General features: G+C 35.8%; 1 protein-coding gene across 2 annotated transcripts in view; it reads left to right on the forward strand.

Annotated features, from left to right (window-relative positions):
- The window catches only part of LOC138694891 (cytochrome P450 4C1-like), a 59,013-nt gene that overhangs the window by 36,379 nt on the left and 4,804 nt on the right, over positions 1-17,830 (forward strand). The window contains exons 6-9 of one of the 2 annotated variants that reach the window (XM_069819062.1): positions 1,188-1,257; positions 2,734-2,933; positions 7,973-8,082; positions 14,258-14,326. In XM_069819062.1, the coding sequence (XP_069675163.1) occupies positions 1,188-1,257; positions 2,734-2,933; positions 7,973-8,082; positions 14,258-14,326 (449 nt within the window). The remainder of the gene's footprint in view (positions 1-1,187; positions 1,258-2,733; positions 2,934-7,972; positions 8,083-14,257; positions 14,327-17,830) is intronic. The other variant, XM_069819063.1, reaches the window with a different exon arrangement.

A 17,830-nucleotide genomic window follows, 5' to 3' on the forward strand; every position in this document is an offset into this window, starting at 1 on the left:
TTTTTTTTCCACATGTTGGACACTCGTAATGAGTACACGTATTCGGTACGGATCATCACTACACGTGGTTACGTCTGTACACGAAGTTGGACACGGACACAATGAAGCCACCCCCGTAGTCAACTCCTACCAAGCGACATTCACAAGCCCACCAGTTTCTACCCACGCTATTCGGTCATTGTCCCCTTCTACAATACGTTATGACAGTTCCCTTAAACATAGATTCATTTTCCCTTCTACCCCCAACTCGCCTCGGTAGCCGAGAGGTCTAAAGCGTGAACAAAAAGCGTGCGTTTAGGGTTTAGGTTTAGTTACGAACTTTCTCGGATCGAATCTCCCCTCCTGCGAAGTCGTAAGAAAAAAAAAACAGAGAGACATTAAGCAAGGAACAGAGAAGGAGAGACTGGAGAGAGAGAGGGAGAGGGAGAGAGAGGAGAGAGAGTGACTGGACGAAGTTCCTCTTTTGCTTCGTACGTGCCGTTACTCTTTTTGTTCCACTTTCCTACACTAGATGTCACCCCACCCTAAACCCCTATATCCACTCTTTCCCGCTAGGGTGTGTGGTGAGCTTGTAGGGGAAAAGTGGAAAAGGGACGTGGGCGGAGCTTTGCGTTCGCCGTATTACGTTTTTCCCCTGATTTGGAATCCCTTCGGAATCGAATTGTGGCATGTTCTGAGGGCATAGGCCCTACGCAATACTCCTGGAGTTTGGGATCGTGTTCGCAGGTCAATGAGACATCGATGTGAGGTCTGTATTCAAGCAGGAGGTGGACATTTTGAACATCTTCTGTAATGACAACGACCTGCGGAAAGAAAAATGTTCCGGTGAATTTCAATGTTGTGAATGCCATAAGTCTGAAATGAAGCATTTCCGGACACATGTTGTAATGAACTGTTTTGATTGTCTACATGTGGGAAATAAATACCTGAAATTATGCCCCGTATTTTTGAAACACCCTGTATATTCGCAGCTACTCTCCATATCTGGAGGCCGTCTCCTCGATCCGCAACCTAAGGACGCGCCATGCCATGGTGAAAGAGACCCACAATACATGGTAGCAGTTGATACACGTCGTTAAATAACAAAAAAAATTGCTAACAATTTAATTTCTTATAAACTCGCCCCATCAAGAAGAGAGAACCGCAGAAACTAAATAAGTATTAAGACAAGTGTCTATCTGTTTCAGAATCTGCAATGGGTGTCTCCTTAAACGCCCAACGAGGTGAAAATAGAGAGTACGTAAACGCAGTGCGCAGGTAAGACAGGATTGCATGCAGAGGCGAAATGTAGGAATCGAAAGTTTCGATTAACGGGATTAATCAGATTTCGAAAATCGCGCCGTTATTTTCGGTTACTGTGTCGATGTTTCATTCTGGAGTTCCGATTTCAAATCACAGCGAATCGAATTGGAAAACTTAGTAAGATGGTGGTGGAGCAGATTTCTTCTGCCACCGTTATTCGCTTTCTGCGTGATTTATTCTTACCGTCAGTACAAAAGTAGCGTAAAATTTCTCTAGTGCACGGGAAAAGTCAAAAATGTTAATTTTACAGGACAAGGAAAAAAAAACTGTCATCACACTGGTTTATGTCGATTTGATTTTCTTCTGTATGAATTACTGTAATGGGAGAAATACTTATGTCTCTTTTCCCAAGTGAGCTGATGTTCCGTAAGTCGTCAATAAATTAATAAAAAATGTTTGTGGAAAGTGACTTATGCCACTTTTCCCAAGCATTGCTGAATTGCACTATATAGTTTTCTAAAACGGTACACAGAGTGCAAACGATTTAATGTGGCAAAAAGTACTGGTGGTAGAGCATAAATAACTGAAGAAAAAGTCAAAATAATAATGTTCTATAACTATCAAAATTTTCCCAGAAAAAATATGTTTTGTAAATCCAGTTTTCTAAAAATGAGAATAAACTACCATTATTTACTTTCCGAAATGAAATAACAGACAGACCAGAAATACTGAACAGATGGACGAAATATGTAGAAGAATTATAAATTTAAATCAGGGTCCTTTTTGGCAGAATTAAAATTACACTGTACATAGCATTTATTAGTTTAACATTAAATGCAAATAATACGAGGCGCATCCAGAAAGTAAGTTTCCCTATTTTTTTAAGAAAAATAACACATACTTTCAGGAAAACATTTATTGGCAACAGGTACAGCAATGTTTCAGCTATTTTTCAACATAGCCACCATCAGAATTGAGACACTTGTATCGTGGGATCAACTTTCGTATCCCTCTGTCGTAGAACTCTGCCGCCTGTGAATGGAACCAGCGTGTGACAGACGTCTTCAGCTCTTCGTCGTTGCCAAAACGCTCATCGGAGGACAGGAATTTCTTGAGGTGAGAGAGGGGGGGAAGGGAGGAGAGGGAGAGAGAGAGATGTTCGGCCCATAGACCTGACAGAGCTGCCGATGAATTTCAATTGGTGCAATGCTTTGTGCATTAAAGAACTTTATCACCGACCGAACCTCGCAGGCGGCGGGAGAAGGAATAAGATCTTCCATTTCGGACCACTGCTGCCACGCTACTGGCACCAGGCAGGACCTGTCCGGCTGGCACATGATTGATACGTCATAGATCTGTTACCCATGCGCAATTGACACGGCTAATTACGTTAACTTTCAAGGGGAAAAAATCGGGAAACTTACTTTCTGGATGCGCCTCGTATATACCTACTACATTACTTATTATTTATACGGTTCATCTTGTTCACAGCCAGGGTCGTATGGCGTATTCACGTGCAGCCAAGCCGTGGCTGCATCATGACTTCATATTTCGGCTCACTGCTGATGGAAGGCAACAAGATAAAGATATTTCCATTCTGCACGGAATGACCAAGTTCGTAATCAAGACAAGGAGAGAAGAGCTCCAGAAATCCAAATCTCTAAATAGTACAGAATATGACGACAACTCTGGTGAGAATATTTTTATCTATTTAATAATACCTAACACAGTGAAGGTAACGTTCTTTTCTGTGATAATAGTAACAATATGTTATTCAAAAAACTGTAACGTCTCCTCTGAAAGATAGCATATTCCACATTTTGAAAATATGTCAAATGCATAGAATTTTGCACTTTAACTGTAATCTCCTTGAGCAAATGTAACAACTTCATTAAAATCAAACATAACTTGTAATATTTTGAAAAGGCCTTAATTTCCAAATTTAATTAAATAAGTTGTAACGGTTAAAACAATGGTAGACAGAATAATTATTTCATGATAATATAAAAATCTTACACGAGAAACATTTATATGAATTTATACAGAGCAAATTCAAAAGTTCGACGACATAAACTCATTATTATTGCAAATAGCGAAAAATGGAAAGAGGGGAAAGTTGTTGGAAATGTGCAGTTTTGAATCTAATATGTTTGCAATTTCAACGTAGAATACGCCGTTGAGGCTGAACATTAGTACACATCCGCCAATCTCAGTGCTACCAAATTAGTGGTTTTTCTGCTATTTCCACCGGATTTTAGATACGTATCTTTAACGGAAAAAATAGTCTGTATGCAAAGTTTAGCGGTTATTTAACTTCTCACAGTAGTACAAAGAAATATATATATATATATATATATATATATATATATATATATATATATATTTTACATTGATAGCATAAGAATGGAGGGAAATTTCATTTCTGCTTGCCGGTTTCTCTGAACTTATATTGACAACACTGCTAATTATCGTAATCATTTCGTAATTTACCCGATATACCACGTATCTAAAATCCGGCACAACTAGAGGAAAAGCCACTAATTTGGCAGCATTGGGACTGGTGAGTATGTCGTACTAACGTACAGCTTCAACGGTGTATTCCACGTTGAAAATTAAGCACCTTAGATTGAAAACTACATATTTTCAACAACTTCCTCCTCTTTGCATTTTTCTCTATCCGATTAATAACGGAGTTTGTCTACGTCGTCGAACTTTTGCATCACTCTGTATATCTCCTTCTGCACTACAAAGTGGTCTATGGCAAGTGCAATGTACTTCGGTACATCATAATAATATAAGTGCAATGAAGTTCAGCGATACTATTTGTAGTAACTTTCGATGAATATCACTTTTATTGACGTCGTACAAAATGTTGTCCAATATTCTTTTGAGAAGATTAACTCCATAATATAGGCTATAGATAATAAATCTGTAGCCGAAATTTTTCTGGTAATTTTCGATTTTCCAAAAATAATTGGTCCTAACATAATTATATAATTAACCGCCCTGAAACCGAAAATCGCCTTTTTGTCATTTTTGTTTGTCTGTCTGTCTGTCTGGATGTTTGTTACCTTTTCACGCGATAATGGCTAAACCGATTTATATGAAAATTGGAATATAAATTAAGTTCGTTGTAACTTAGAATTTAGGCTATATGGCATTCAAAATATTTTATTTAAAAGGGAGGTCATAAGGGGGCTTGAATTAAATAAATCGAAATATCTCCCTTATTATTAATTTTCATGAAAAATATTACATAACAAAAGTTTCTTTAAAAATAATTTCCGATAAGTTTTATTCCATACAAAGTTTTTATAGGACTGATATATTTAATGAGATAAATGAGTTTCAAAATTACAATAACAACGCCATCTAAGGCGGTGTAATGAAAGAAAAAACAAATGACTTCGTCTATAAGGGGCCTTGAACAACAACAATCGAAAGCTATGAAAGATAGCCTACAGAGAATGTTTCTGTGTTTGTACGAAGTAATATCGGATGCTAAATTAACCGATTTGTATAATTAATTATTATTTCACCATTGGAAAGTGTAGTTTCTCTAGATGGACATAATGCTATAATGTTATTACAGTAACTTCTGAGTGAATCGAGGACAGGTAAGATTAAAATAGCTTCTTATGCACAGAAAACTTGAGAGGCATTCGTTTACTATATTTCCTAAAATAATTTTTATGACCGAATGAGTGGTCTCTAGATCAAAATGATCTAATTTTAATTTTTTAATACAATTTAAATTAAGTAATATAATAAACGATTTATCCTTCTATCAAACACGAATGTTCCCTGGATCAAATGTCCTATTTTAATTATGTAATTACTTTATATTTATTTCTAACGGGTGCAGCGGGCGCACGGGTACGGCTAGTATAGGCTATAGACGGAATTATTGGGAATCATCAATGTGGTTTTAGGCATAATAGATCGACTATTGATCAGATTTTTTTTTTATTCGAGAAATATTGGACAAAAAATGGGAATTTAATGGCACAGTACATAAGTTATTCATAGATTTCATAAATGCATATGGCTCGGTTAAGAAATTAGTTTTCTGTAATATTCTTATTGAATTTGTATTCCCAAAAAACTAGTTCGATTAATTAAAATGTATCTCAGTGAAACGTACAGCAGAGTTCGTATAGGTCAGTTTCTGTCTGAAAATTTTCCAATTCACTGCGTGCTAAAGCAAGAAGATGCACTATCACCTTTACTTTTTAACTCTGCTCTAGATTCTAGAATATGCCATTAGCAATGTGAAAGAAAACACAGTTTGAAATTGAACGGGTTATATCAGCTGCTCGTGCGGATGACTTGAATATGTTAGGAGAAAATCCACAAACGAATCGCCCCATGCAGAAAGGGCTTCAGTCCATTAGACCTAGTTTTGAGAAAACTAAGAAAAACATTCTCTACATTATATTCCTTTCTGCATAGAACTCCGATCCTGATGCTTCATTTTCTATCTTTCCAAGCATTGGACTGAATACTTTTCTGCACAACCCGATGGAGCTACCCATAAAGATATGATTTCCATCGATATCTCGTTTTCTTTTTCTTTTTTTTTTTTTTCTTTTTTTTTTTTTTTTTTTTTTTTAAATTTGTGACTGAAGCCCTTTCTGCATGGGGCGATTCTATTGTTCTTTCTCTAACACATACCGTCAAGTGAGATGTACTGCCTGATAACAGATGTACATATCAGCCAGAATCTCAATCAGAGGATACTATTATTATGAGTCAAATAAATACACTTTTTCATATTTGGAAAATGGGTCTGAGAGACCCAACCCGTGCAGTTACGTATTCATGACCCGTTTACTGGCGGGTTAATAACAATTAATAATTATATGAATAATTATACTGATCTTGCCCATAGACTACAGCGTGTTCACAATATCTGCGTTCGTTTCGTTTGTAACATTATAAAATTCGATCATGTAACACCGTCACTAGAATTGTTGTCTTGGAGTCCACTTAAAGAAGATTCTTCAACTGTCTCTTATTACTATTTAAAATCATCCACACCTCCACTCCACACCCTCTTACCTAGCATCTCGTTTTGTTTACCTTTTACTACCTCGAACCCGGAACATGTACCTTCTCTCTATTCCTCTGCAAAGAACATCCTTCTACTCATCATCTTTCAGCATTTCTATTCCACGCGTCTGGAACTCTCTCCCTGACCATGTCAGAGACTGTCGGACAATATCAAAATTCAAATTTAAATTAAAAAATCACATTCTAGTTCATGGAATTGCTTGTTGAACACCTGTTAGGTTGCGCAACTTCGGCTTAACCCATGACATACAGTAAATATTGTAACTATGCTGTTGTAAAATTGACAATTAATATGTAATGTAATTATTATTATCAGTTATCACTATCATCATTGCTATCTCTGTTTTCTTTCTTTTTTCTTGTATTAGCTCGATGAGAGCTCTATAGTGTTGTTTTGACTCTGCTGACCCTTTATAGGGCTTTAATTTAATATGTATTATTTTCATCAGTGTTGTATTTATTTTTTGTATTTGTATGTGCTATCTGGTAGTATGGAAGAGAAGGCCTTATGGCCTTAATCCTGTCAGATTAAATAAATAATAATAATAACACTAATAATAATAATAATAATAATAATAATAATAATAATAATAATAATAATAATAATAATAATAGGCTAACAAGAATGACAAATGTTATTAATGAAAATAAACATAGATCGTAAGTCGAACGTTTAAGTGACATACTCTAGTAGATGTTGCAACGCTGCTTCCTTAGTCGCGTGTCGAGTTGTGTAACCACCACTGCTTCGGTATCTTACTCACTTCTTGCATTTCCTCCGCGGGAACGTACAATATAGCCTATTTACTTTTACAGCTATACAGATTTGTTTATATTCACCTTGTTATCCCCGTAATCGATCGCAGAACCAAGTCAATGTCCTCGTACTAGCTCACGTCCCCGACCTACTGTTCTCCAACCAGGAGATCAACCGTGAAAGGAATGTGCTTACTATTGCCTCATCTATTGGAACGAAGTAGATAAATAATATTACCGTTATAACGCCAATTTAAAAACCATGCGCTCTCCTGCATATGTTATTTCCTGTATAAAGAGATTAAAAGACCAGGGGCCGTATTCATAGACATTCTTAGCGCGGGCTTTCGGTGGATGATCAGCGAACTAACGTTTTTCGTATTCATAAACCAGTGTCAGCGATAAGATATGAATCCTGTTTAGCACGCTCGTAGCCCGGGCTAGCGAAATGTCTATGAATAGCACCCCAGGAGATTAACTGTGATCTAATTTTGTAACTAGGGCAGTATCAGTATGTCTGTATCAATGTTATGGTTTGTGCTGTGAGAGCTAGCCAATAGAGATAAGAGTACCCACGTGTGTGACCTTATGACATCTTATGACATCAACATTCATTCACAGCATTACTCCCCTTCGTCTCATCCGGCGGAGACTTTCTCGTGGTTGGAGCACAGTATGTACCAAGCTGCAGTCAACTTGTGTAATCGGTCCCCAACATTACAAGCCTACTAATGACAAAAGACTGGCTGATTAACATTTTTCAGTCTTCTCTAAGTCCATTCAAACTCATATATTTCTTTTAATTGGCACTACATCAGCCGCAAACTGAATTTTCCATACGGTAAGACTGTAACTTATAAAACTTAAAAATATGTACGGAGCCATTCTTTGTTTGTTAAAGGCGTTAAACGACGCGTGGCATTCTTGGATTTGATGCTTCAAGCTTCAGATGACGGATTCAAACTCACGGACGAAGAAATAAGAGAAGAAGTAGACACATTCATGTTCGAGGTGAGGATCTCTCAACTTTATTACGCCTACTGTACTACGTATAAAAAGAATAATTGTGATTCTACAAAAATATATTTCAAGATTTTACGGAAATATGTGTACCGTACATTGAGGGACATAATTGTTGAGTGGACGCAAATGTTTCAAGGTCAGTAGCACGGTTCAAATGAGGCTACAGTTTTAATTCCTCCTCAACATAGATATGTGGCCTAATATTTAAACAGAAAACCGAACTTATCTTGTTATCGTACAAACCAAAGCTTTTGGCTCGGAGCATGCGCAGTGTGACTTTTTTTATTCAGAATATTCGATTTTCTCAAATATTATGTCCCCCATTTTACATAATCTTAGCATTCCTGATGCCTAAAAAATAGTTTTTGGCGTTGGTACTATATGTCTGTCTGTATAAAACAAATTCTTTTAAGTCATTTAATGAGATGGATTGTAATCATATTTATTACCTACTCGTACGGACCACTCATATTCCAATTATGCCCTTCAAACATGAATATATTTGTTAAGAAAGTGACAAGTCTTTAATTACAAGAATAACACAGAACGGCGATTTTTGGTCCAAATTGTCTCTAACGATTTCTTTTTTCAATATTTATCATATGCAAGGCAGAGTGAAAAATAAAGCCTACCACAAAATATTTCTTAGGAAACGAAACCTCCACACCTGTGGAATAACGGTTAGCGTTTCTGGCAGCGAAACCAGCTGGCCTGGGTTCGATTACCTGGTTGAGGATTTTCCGGGGTTTTCCCTCAACCCAATATGAGCAAATGCTGGGTAACTTTCGGTGCTGGACCCCGGACTCATTTCACCGGCATTATCATCTTCATTTAATTCAGACGCTAAATAACCTAAGATGTTGATAAAGAGTCGTAATATAACTTACTAAAAAAAACGAAATTAAACATGGAAATATTTGTTATGATGAAAGTGGCAAGTATTTAATTACTGTACAAGAATAACACAAAACGTCGGTTTTTTGTGAAAACTGCCTCTAATGATTTCTACTTCAATATTTATCATATGCAAGGCGGAGTGAAAAATAAAATCTACCACAAAACATTTCTTAAGAAACGAAATGTGGAAATATTTGTTAATAAAATTACAAATCTAATTACAATAATAACACGAAACGGCGATTTTTGTGAAAACTGTCTCTAACGATTTCTATCTTCAATATTTATCATATGCAAGGCGGAGTGAAAAATAAAATCTACCTATATTTCTTAAGAAAAGAAACATGGAAATATTTGGTAAGAAAGTAACAAATATTTAATTACAAGAATTACACAAAAACGCCAAAAACGCCGATTTTTTGTGAAAACTGCATCTAACGAATTCTATCTTCAGTATTTATCACATACGAGTACAATATCAATTGAAAATAAAGCCTATGTATTAGAAAATACTTCTTAAGAATAATTGTCTACAGAATATTGTTCCTTCGACAAAGCTTTTTCTTTGATAACATTTTTGGGTTTAAAGAAATGTTTACTAATTGGATCTTATAATTAACATACCGGTAACCAGAAGATATCTGGGAAAAGTGTATCAAGACATTGTTAACTTAAGACTACATAAAATTATAACAAAACCAATGCTCGTGTTTGGTTCAGGAATATGAACCCTAAGAAATGACGTCCTTAATTTAATAGTATATAAATAAATAATCAATATACAGTTCAATATACATTTCATAATTCTTAATATGGGCTTTGTTGAAATGTCGTTTAATATTGAAATTACGAGTAAAAATAAATTAGATGGGACATAGTAAACAAACAATTCTTTCGTCTTCTTCAACAACATAATAATCATATTCCCATTTCCTTTGAAAGTAGTATTTCTTCACGATTTTAGATTTTGCCATGGTCCAGTTCGCTGTAAACTGCAGTACGTGTATTGTGTATTTATTTGCATATTTATTTATTCATTTATTTATTTTTTACTACCTGTACCCGTGCGCTCCGCTGCACTTGTTAGAAATAAATATAAAGTAATTACATAATTAAAATAGGACATCTGGTCCAGAGAACATTCGTGTTTGATAGAAGGATAAATCGTTTAATATGTCACTTAATTTAAATTGTATTTAAATAATTAAAATGCGATCATTTTGGTCCAGAGACCTCTCATTTAGTGCAATGATAATTCCTTTAACATGTTTCTTAATTATTATTACATGCAAATAATTAAAATATGATCATTTGGTTCAGACAACATCCGTTTTTGGTGCAATTTGGTCCCATCAAACTTTTTCTTGGAATGAAACGTATCGGAAATCATTTTAAAGAAACTTCTGTTATGTAACATTTTTCACAAATTTCGATTGTTGTTGTCCAAGGCCCCTTATAGAAGAAGTCATTTGGTTTTATTTAATTGCAGCACCTTAGATGGCGTTATTTTAATTTTAAAACTCATTTATCTCATTAAATATCAGTCCTATCAAAATTTTTCATAGAATAAAACTTATCGGAAATAATTTAAAAAAAAACTTATGTAACATTTTTCAAGAAAATTAATAATAAGGGAGATATTTCGATTTATTTAATTCAAGCCCCCTTATAACCTCCCTTTTAAATAAAGCATTTTGAATGCCATATAGCCTAAAATCTAAGCTACAACGAACTTAATTTATATTCCAATTTTCATATAAATCGGTTTAGCCATTATCGCGTGAAAAGGTAACAAACATCCAGACAGACAGACAGACATACAAACAAAAATTTCAAAAAAGCGATTTTCAGTTTCAGGATGGTTAATTATACACGTTAACACCAATTATTTTTGGAAAATCGAAAATTACCAGAAAAATTTTGGCTACAGATTTATTATTAGTATAGATTTATTTATATATTTATTTCGCTGGAGTGCGTTACAATGTTGAAGAACAGGATTGACATCCGGTCATATAGCTATCGTTCACTTATCAACGTACAATTTATTTATCGTCCTATTACTAGTAAAACCAGCTAAGACCAGTAATGCAAGTTTTGTAAAAAAAAATTAAAAGCTTATTAATGCACGAAAAATCATAATAAATTCTTCAAATAAAGTAATTGGTTTGTTGCCTGCATGCAACATTTCGGACTTATTTCATTTTAGTATAATATAGAGCACCGAAAGACAAGTCGGGGATTGTACTTACTTTACACAAAAAGTGGACTTAATCGGCTTTACTAGTAATATAACGATATATACATAGGTAGACCTTCTTACACTTTTTGCACACATACATTTCAAAATTTATTTTACATGTCTTTTAACTTATTTATTTCCCTCATTCATTTTTCTCTTACTTTCTAAATGTATGTTCCTAAGAATTTTATTATCGGTTCATTTGTAATTCTTGATAGCGTCTTGTATACTTGAAGCCGCGAGAATGAATGTTGATGCAGCCGAGCGTAACTAGAACGTATACTGTTTTCGCTGTAAGAAAAATCTTAATGTAAACATAAGCACGTTGCTGTCATACTCGTGATTGGCTCCCAGCCGAAACACTCACATGACGCAGGAAAATATAGTTCGTGTTTGGAAACCGTAATCTTGTATTATTTGAAAATAAAAAATTGAAGTCTAGTTGTTAAATACGATGAAATATATAACTTCACTCATATATAAAACACTATGTAAAAGAAAAGCTACTTTTATATTTTGTTATGTTCTATGAACGCGGATGAATACCAACAGTAATACCGAGGTAGTCTGTTCTTGTAACAAGCTGGCGTCACTTGAGCTCGTATAGCTTTTTTATCCTGAGTGAGTGTTTATTAAACATAGGCGTGGAAACCCTCTCAAAAGCGAAAAAAGCAAATAATCTTAAATGTATATAATAAGTTAAGTGAGTTTTAATTACAATAATTATAAATTAAATGTTTCCTAAGCAAACTAATGCATAGTAGTGAGGTTAGGCCTACTTGACGAGTAACGGGAAATGTTTAACATGAAACAGAATGTACAACAGTGGGCGGGAACACGTACTGAGAATCTATGGCGCCAAAGAGCGGCCAATGAAGCCTAACTTCAGTCACGTGCTATTGCTTATATTAGGATTTTTCTTACAGCGAAAAGATTATAGGCTATGACCGCACTGGTAGGAAAGGTGGGTGGGGTAAGGAGGAATAATGAAGCAGTCGCTCTGAGGAGCTACAGTTCTGCAGGCCTGTACTAGACTGTAGCATTACCTTGTCATATTTTGGAGCAGTTCAACGGCAATAAATATGCTAAATTTTGGTCACTTAAACTGCTATGCGAGACGCTTTTAATATTGTTCAGTCTGCTGAAAAACTGTTCACAGAGATATGTTGATCCGAACATGGCAACAATACGGCTGCTGAAGAGAGGTAAATTTGGAAAGTTCACTTTGGGCAATGAACGGTACAGTTCTAATCCTAACAGTCCTGACGTCCACAGAAGTGTAGGTCTACTGCAGGTATGCTCATTCTCTGACTCCCGATTACGTTCTGTAATCACAACCTTCGAATGTAGAGCGTGCTGTTCCCCGTTCGAAGCTCGACGGATGGCTGCAGAAGGCAGTTAAAGTACTTAGAAAACGCACGAATAGTGCGGGACAATGACACAGTCAAAACCTTCTGTAAGCATTCCGTACAGTGTGGGAGGAAGACTATTTTTGTTGTACGTTCGGTGAAAATGGAAAGTGATTACTATATTGTAAGGTACTGTCAGAATACTACTGAGCAACATAAAACTAAATTATAGGCTCTGCTACCCAGAACATGCGGAAGTGACAGAGAAGCTGTTTTCTGTAATATAGCCTATTTTCATATACCAACGTTATTATTATTATTATTATTATTATTATTATTATTATTATTATTATTAGACCTATTATTATTATTACTATTATTATTGTTATTGTGGTGATTTTATTCCAGTAGAAATAGATATTTTGATAAAATAATTTTTCAGGGATGCAACGTACACTACAGCTTCAAGAATTGAAAGCACTTCATGAAAGGCCAAACATTGAAGGGAGTCGAATAATTCAGAGTCTATGTTTTGGAGCAAGTTAGCCTATGTAGTATGTTGGGAATTAGCTAAGGCACTAAAACCCTTCACGGATGGTGAACTTGTAAAGAGATGTATGGTGCCTGAACAAAATATGGTTAATTATGTTTCTGTACTGCAACAGTTCAAATGTGAATTCACAGAACATAGATTTAGTGATTTTAGGCGTATGGAGAGTGATATTAGTAATTTTGTTAATCTTTTCATAAATTTAGTACAATCCGTGAGAGTGCAGTTACAGGACGAGTTAATTGATTTACTAAGCAACGTAGAATCCAGAACTAAATGTAGAGAATATGACTTGACAAGCATAGAATTATTTAAAAAATGAACAAAACTAAATATTACAAGATGAGCTTATTCGTTGCCACTATGTTAGCTACCTTCGCCTCGACATATGTGTGCGAACAATTATTTTCGAGAATTAAGGTTACTAGGCCTAAATCCAAACATAGGTCCCGATTAACAGATGAGCATCTTTAGCGCATTGCAGTAAATTCGTTGGAAATAGATTCCCGATTACTTGCAGAAAAGAATGCAGATGTTGAATAGACCGCAAAGTAGACTATACGGTGGAATATTAAAATGTTATTATCTACGATATTATTATATCATAACTATATTAAATATAATAAATAATGTAGTAACTGAATATTACAGTGTATACTCTTTCCGTTTTCAAATTCAGTTTATTATCCGTATTTGTAAGAGTGTAAGAACTATGCCACAGGCGGTGCTGCAATGTAGTTGCGGAGCCCAGTCCGTACACAGTGTGTGTTATGCAGTGCAGCATCATCCGTGTAATCGGGCCTTTTACAATTTTGAGCATACCTGGTCTACTGTTTTGAAGGTCGATTAATTCCATTTGTTGGAATGTGGACGGTGTCTCAGTAACTGTAAAAGAAAATGGATTATGAAAAATACTCCATTTGTTCGAATGTGAACAGAATCGATAATTTACAGTATGCGCGATTGAACATAGTTATGATTTGGTAAATAATAATTTTTAAAAGTTACTTCAACTTTAGTCAATGACATTTTGCAACCACTTCACCAAAAAAGTTCAACTATTGTATCGTAAAAATGAGAAATTACTTATTTCACAATTTTAACCATAATATGTTTATTTCTTAGGGTCATGACACAACAACATCGGCCATAACCTTTACTCTATGGTGTCTAGCGACGAACCAAGACGTGCAGGTAAGTATTTTTTTTTTTTTTTTTTGTAAATAATAAGTAGAGACTTTAATTGCACGAATGATTGCCGGCGGCCAGTAGGCGAACTAAAGCATAAACACAGGATCGTATGGTGTAGTGCAGCGCCAATGCCTCTCTCGAAATCGGCAATCATCCGTGCAACAAGTTGTATCTTGCATATCTTGTTGTTTGCAAGAGAATGTGGCTGTAACATTGAACACTTCACATCCATGATCATCTGGGCAACAGATTCTTGCTTGTCTGCCTCCTTGAACAACAGACACCAGGAATATTTAAGAGAGTGGAGCAAAAAGTAATGCATTGTTGGTCTGGCTGGTGATCATCACTTTGAACAGTTGCTATGAGTTGTAACTTGTTTATGTGTGTAAAAAAATTAAAGTAGCTTGCAAAAATGTTCTTCAAACTTATTACTTATAGCTCCTGAAGTATGCATTTCCGACCACTGGTTCCTATGTCAAAATGCTCAGTTTAAAGACCTCTACCATCTGTAAAATTTGACCCTAAAGGTTGGAGACAGTCTGTATACAGGAAATCTACTACGTGGAGTCAACAGTTTTACTTTCACATACAATGAAAGCCCACATAAGATTTCCTCTGCCCCAAAATTCATCAATTTGGCCCGCTACTGAACCTGTGCACCTTAAGTCCAGACGCAAGCAAATAAATAAAATAACATATAGAAGACGTAAAGGGATGAGAAGAGTCACTGAACCAAAATATACTGTCATTGCAAGTTATCTTGAACCTTACATCCCCTAAGTCTGTCTTTGGAACTGCTCGGTACGGTGTGTACTCATCAACGTAACGACACGGCAAGGATGCCCCTCCCTCGGGTAACGTGACTCTTTTCAGAAAACGTTGGTTCTTTTACCTTACGGCTCTCTACTGTAAAAGAACTTGGTTCAATACAGACATCATCTTCTCTCCGTACTCCGGTTTTGAGAGGAGAACATAGTTTCGTAGCAAGCTTTAATTAACCTGTAATAAGTAAGTATTTAAATATAATCGTGTCTACACTCCTCTCTCATCCGGGCTGAGGACCGGCAATGGAGGAGTTACTACAGCTACTTCTATACATTATATAGGCCTGCATGATTTACACCTTCAGCTAATATGTATGTATGTATTTATTCACACTGCAATGGGTATATACCCGGTGGCAGTGGTAACTAATTACACTCAATAATGACAATAATAAACTTATTAATTAAAAATACAATTAATGATAATACTAATAATTAATACTAATAATAATAATAACAATAATAATAACAACAACAACAGGGAATATACTAAATTAAATGAAACGATCACTTAAAATAACATTTGAAATATTCTAATTTGTATCTTAAAACTAAGATCGAACTAAAACCCACGAGTATATGTTCATATCTGCACAAGTACCTTTCAACATTACACTCATTTCGCTGTCAACTCACTCACTGCACTGGAACTACGACACATTTCACTGATTCTATCCTGATTTCACTAACACTTCAAAAACATTTCACTGTTCAAATACTTTGCACTGCCACTATAACCTATACAGCTTCACTGACAGGAACACGTTTCACTTACACAGCACACTTCACTGACACGACATACTTCTTCACTGATACAACACACTTCACTGACACAACATAATTCTTCACTGATACAACACTTCAATAACAACATATCATTTACACCCTTTAAGTACTGTGTATAATTACCGTCTATTAGTAAGGTCCTTAAGCCTATTTTTAAATACATTTTTGGTTGTTGGTAAAGCCTTTAGTAAGTCTGCAGGTAAAGCATTCCAGTCCCTGATAGTACGATTGAGAAAAGAAAACTTTCCAGTGTCCGTCCTCTGCCTTCTTTCCCTCAATTTATATGAGTGGTCGTTCCTTGAAGAGTAATTTGGCGGCTGCAACCTATTTTTTATTTCTTTCCAGGCAGGCTCACCTCTGTATGTTTTGAACAGTGCGCATAATCGAATTCGCGTTCTCCTGTCCGTGAGTGTGTCCCATTTTAATGGTGAATTTTTCCAACAACACTTAAGAGCCCGTTTTTGAATCTTTTCCAGTGTCTTAATATGTTCTAATCTGTAAGGATCCCAACATGCAGCACCATATTCCATTACTGGACGTACTAGTGATTTATATGCAATCTCTTTGGATTTATCAGAACCTTTTCTTAGTACCCTCATCACAAAGTGTAACGCTCTCCATGCTTTTCCCGCTGTGTCTGTAACGTGTTCCCCCCAGCCGAGATCGCTGCTAAATGTTATTCCGAGGTATTTACATTTGTTAACTTCCGGAATGGTTTCACCCCCTAACGTATACGATGCGACTATTTTATTTCTTTTCCTTGTAAAGCTGATGGCTTTGCTCTTTAGAGAATTTATTTTCATTTTGTTGGCTATTGCCCAATTATTTATTCTATTGACGTCATTCTGGAGAAGAGTAGTATCTTCATGACTTTTTATTTCCCTGTATATCATACAATCATCCGCGAATAAGCGAACCCTAGATAAGATATTAACTGGCAGATCATTTACAAAAGCCAAGAATAGAAGAGGCCCCAAGACACTCCCCTGCGGGACCCCGGAAGTAATTTCAATTGGGTTCGATAATTCCTCCCCTACCCGTACTCTCTGAGTGCGACAAGTTAAAAATTCCTTGATCCACTGGAGCACTCTGAAGTCAATCCCCGTTGATTGTAGTTTAACCAACAATATATCGTGTGGGACTACATCGAATGCGCGTGAAAAGTCAATAATCACTGCATCTACTTGGCTATTGGAATCTATTCCGTCTTCTAAATCCTGACATACCGTTACTAATTGACTCTCACATGAATAGCCCCCCCGAAATCCATGCTGACAGTTATGTAACCAATTTGAGTCATCCCAATGCTGCCTTAGATAAGCTGAAATCAAGTGTTCCATCTGTTTGCAAACCACAGAGGTAAGGCTGACCGGTCTGTAATTTTTTGTATCAGAGCGAGACCCTGACTTATAAATTGGAACCACTATTGCATCTTTCCAATCTCGCGGGACAGTACCATTGTTAATTGATATTTCAAATATACGCACTAGATAGGGAATCATGGCTTCCCCTCCCAATTTTAGTACGTCTCCGGCGATACCATCAGGTCCTACTGATTTGCCATCAGGTCCTACTGATTTATCAGGTCCTACTGATTTATTTATACTGATTTATTAATATGTACATATTCTTATAACAATATTTTACAGGCTTATTATTTGAATTTACATTAATTTACAATTATACATAATCCATATCCCTATCATTGCTGCCATCATCGCTTGTTCCAAAATTAATTATTTCGCCAATGGCATCATCCATTCGGAATTATCTTCTTAATCGTAGGTACTACTTTCTGAACACGATAGAATTCTTCGATTGTATCCCGAATAACATGTTGATCGAAGTCGTCCACTTCAACTTTACACAAGTCTAATTCTGGAATTAAATAATATGT

Source organism: Periplaneta americana, chromosome 2, assembly GCF_040183065.1.
Source record: "Periplaneta americana isolate PAMFEO1 chromosome 2, P.americana_PAMFEO1_priV1, whole genome shotgun sequence".
In the NCBI taxonomy this organism is placed as follows: Eukaryota; Metazoa; Arthropoda; class Insecta; order Blattodea; family Blattidae; genus Periplaneta; species Periplaneta americana.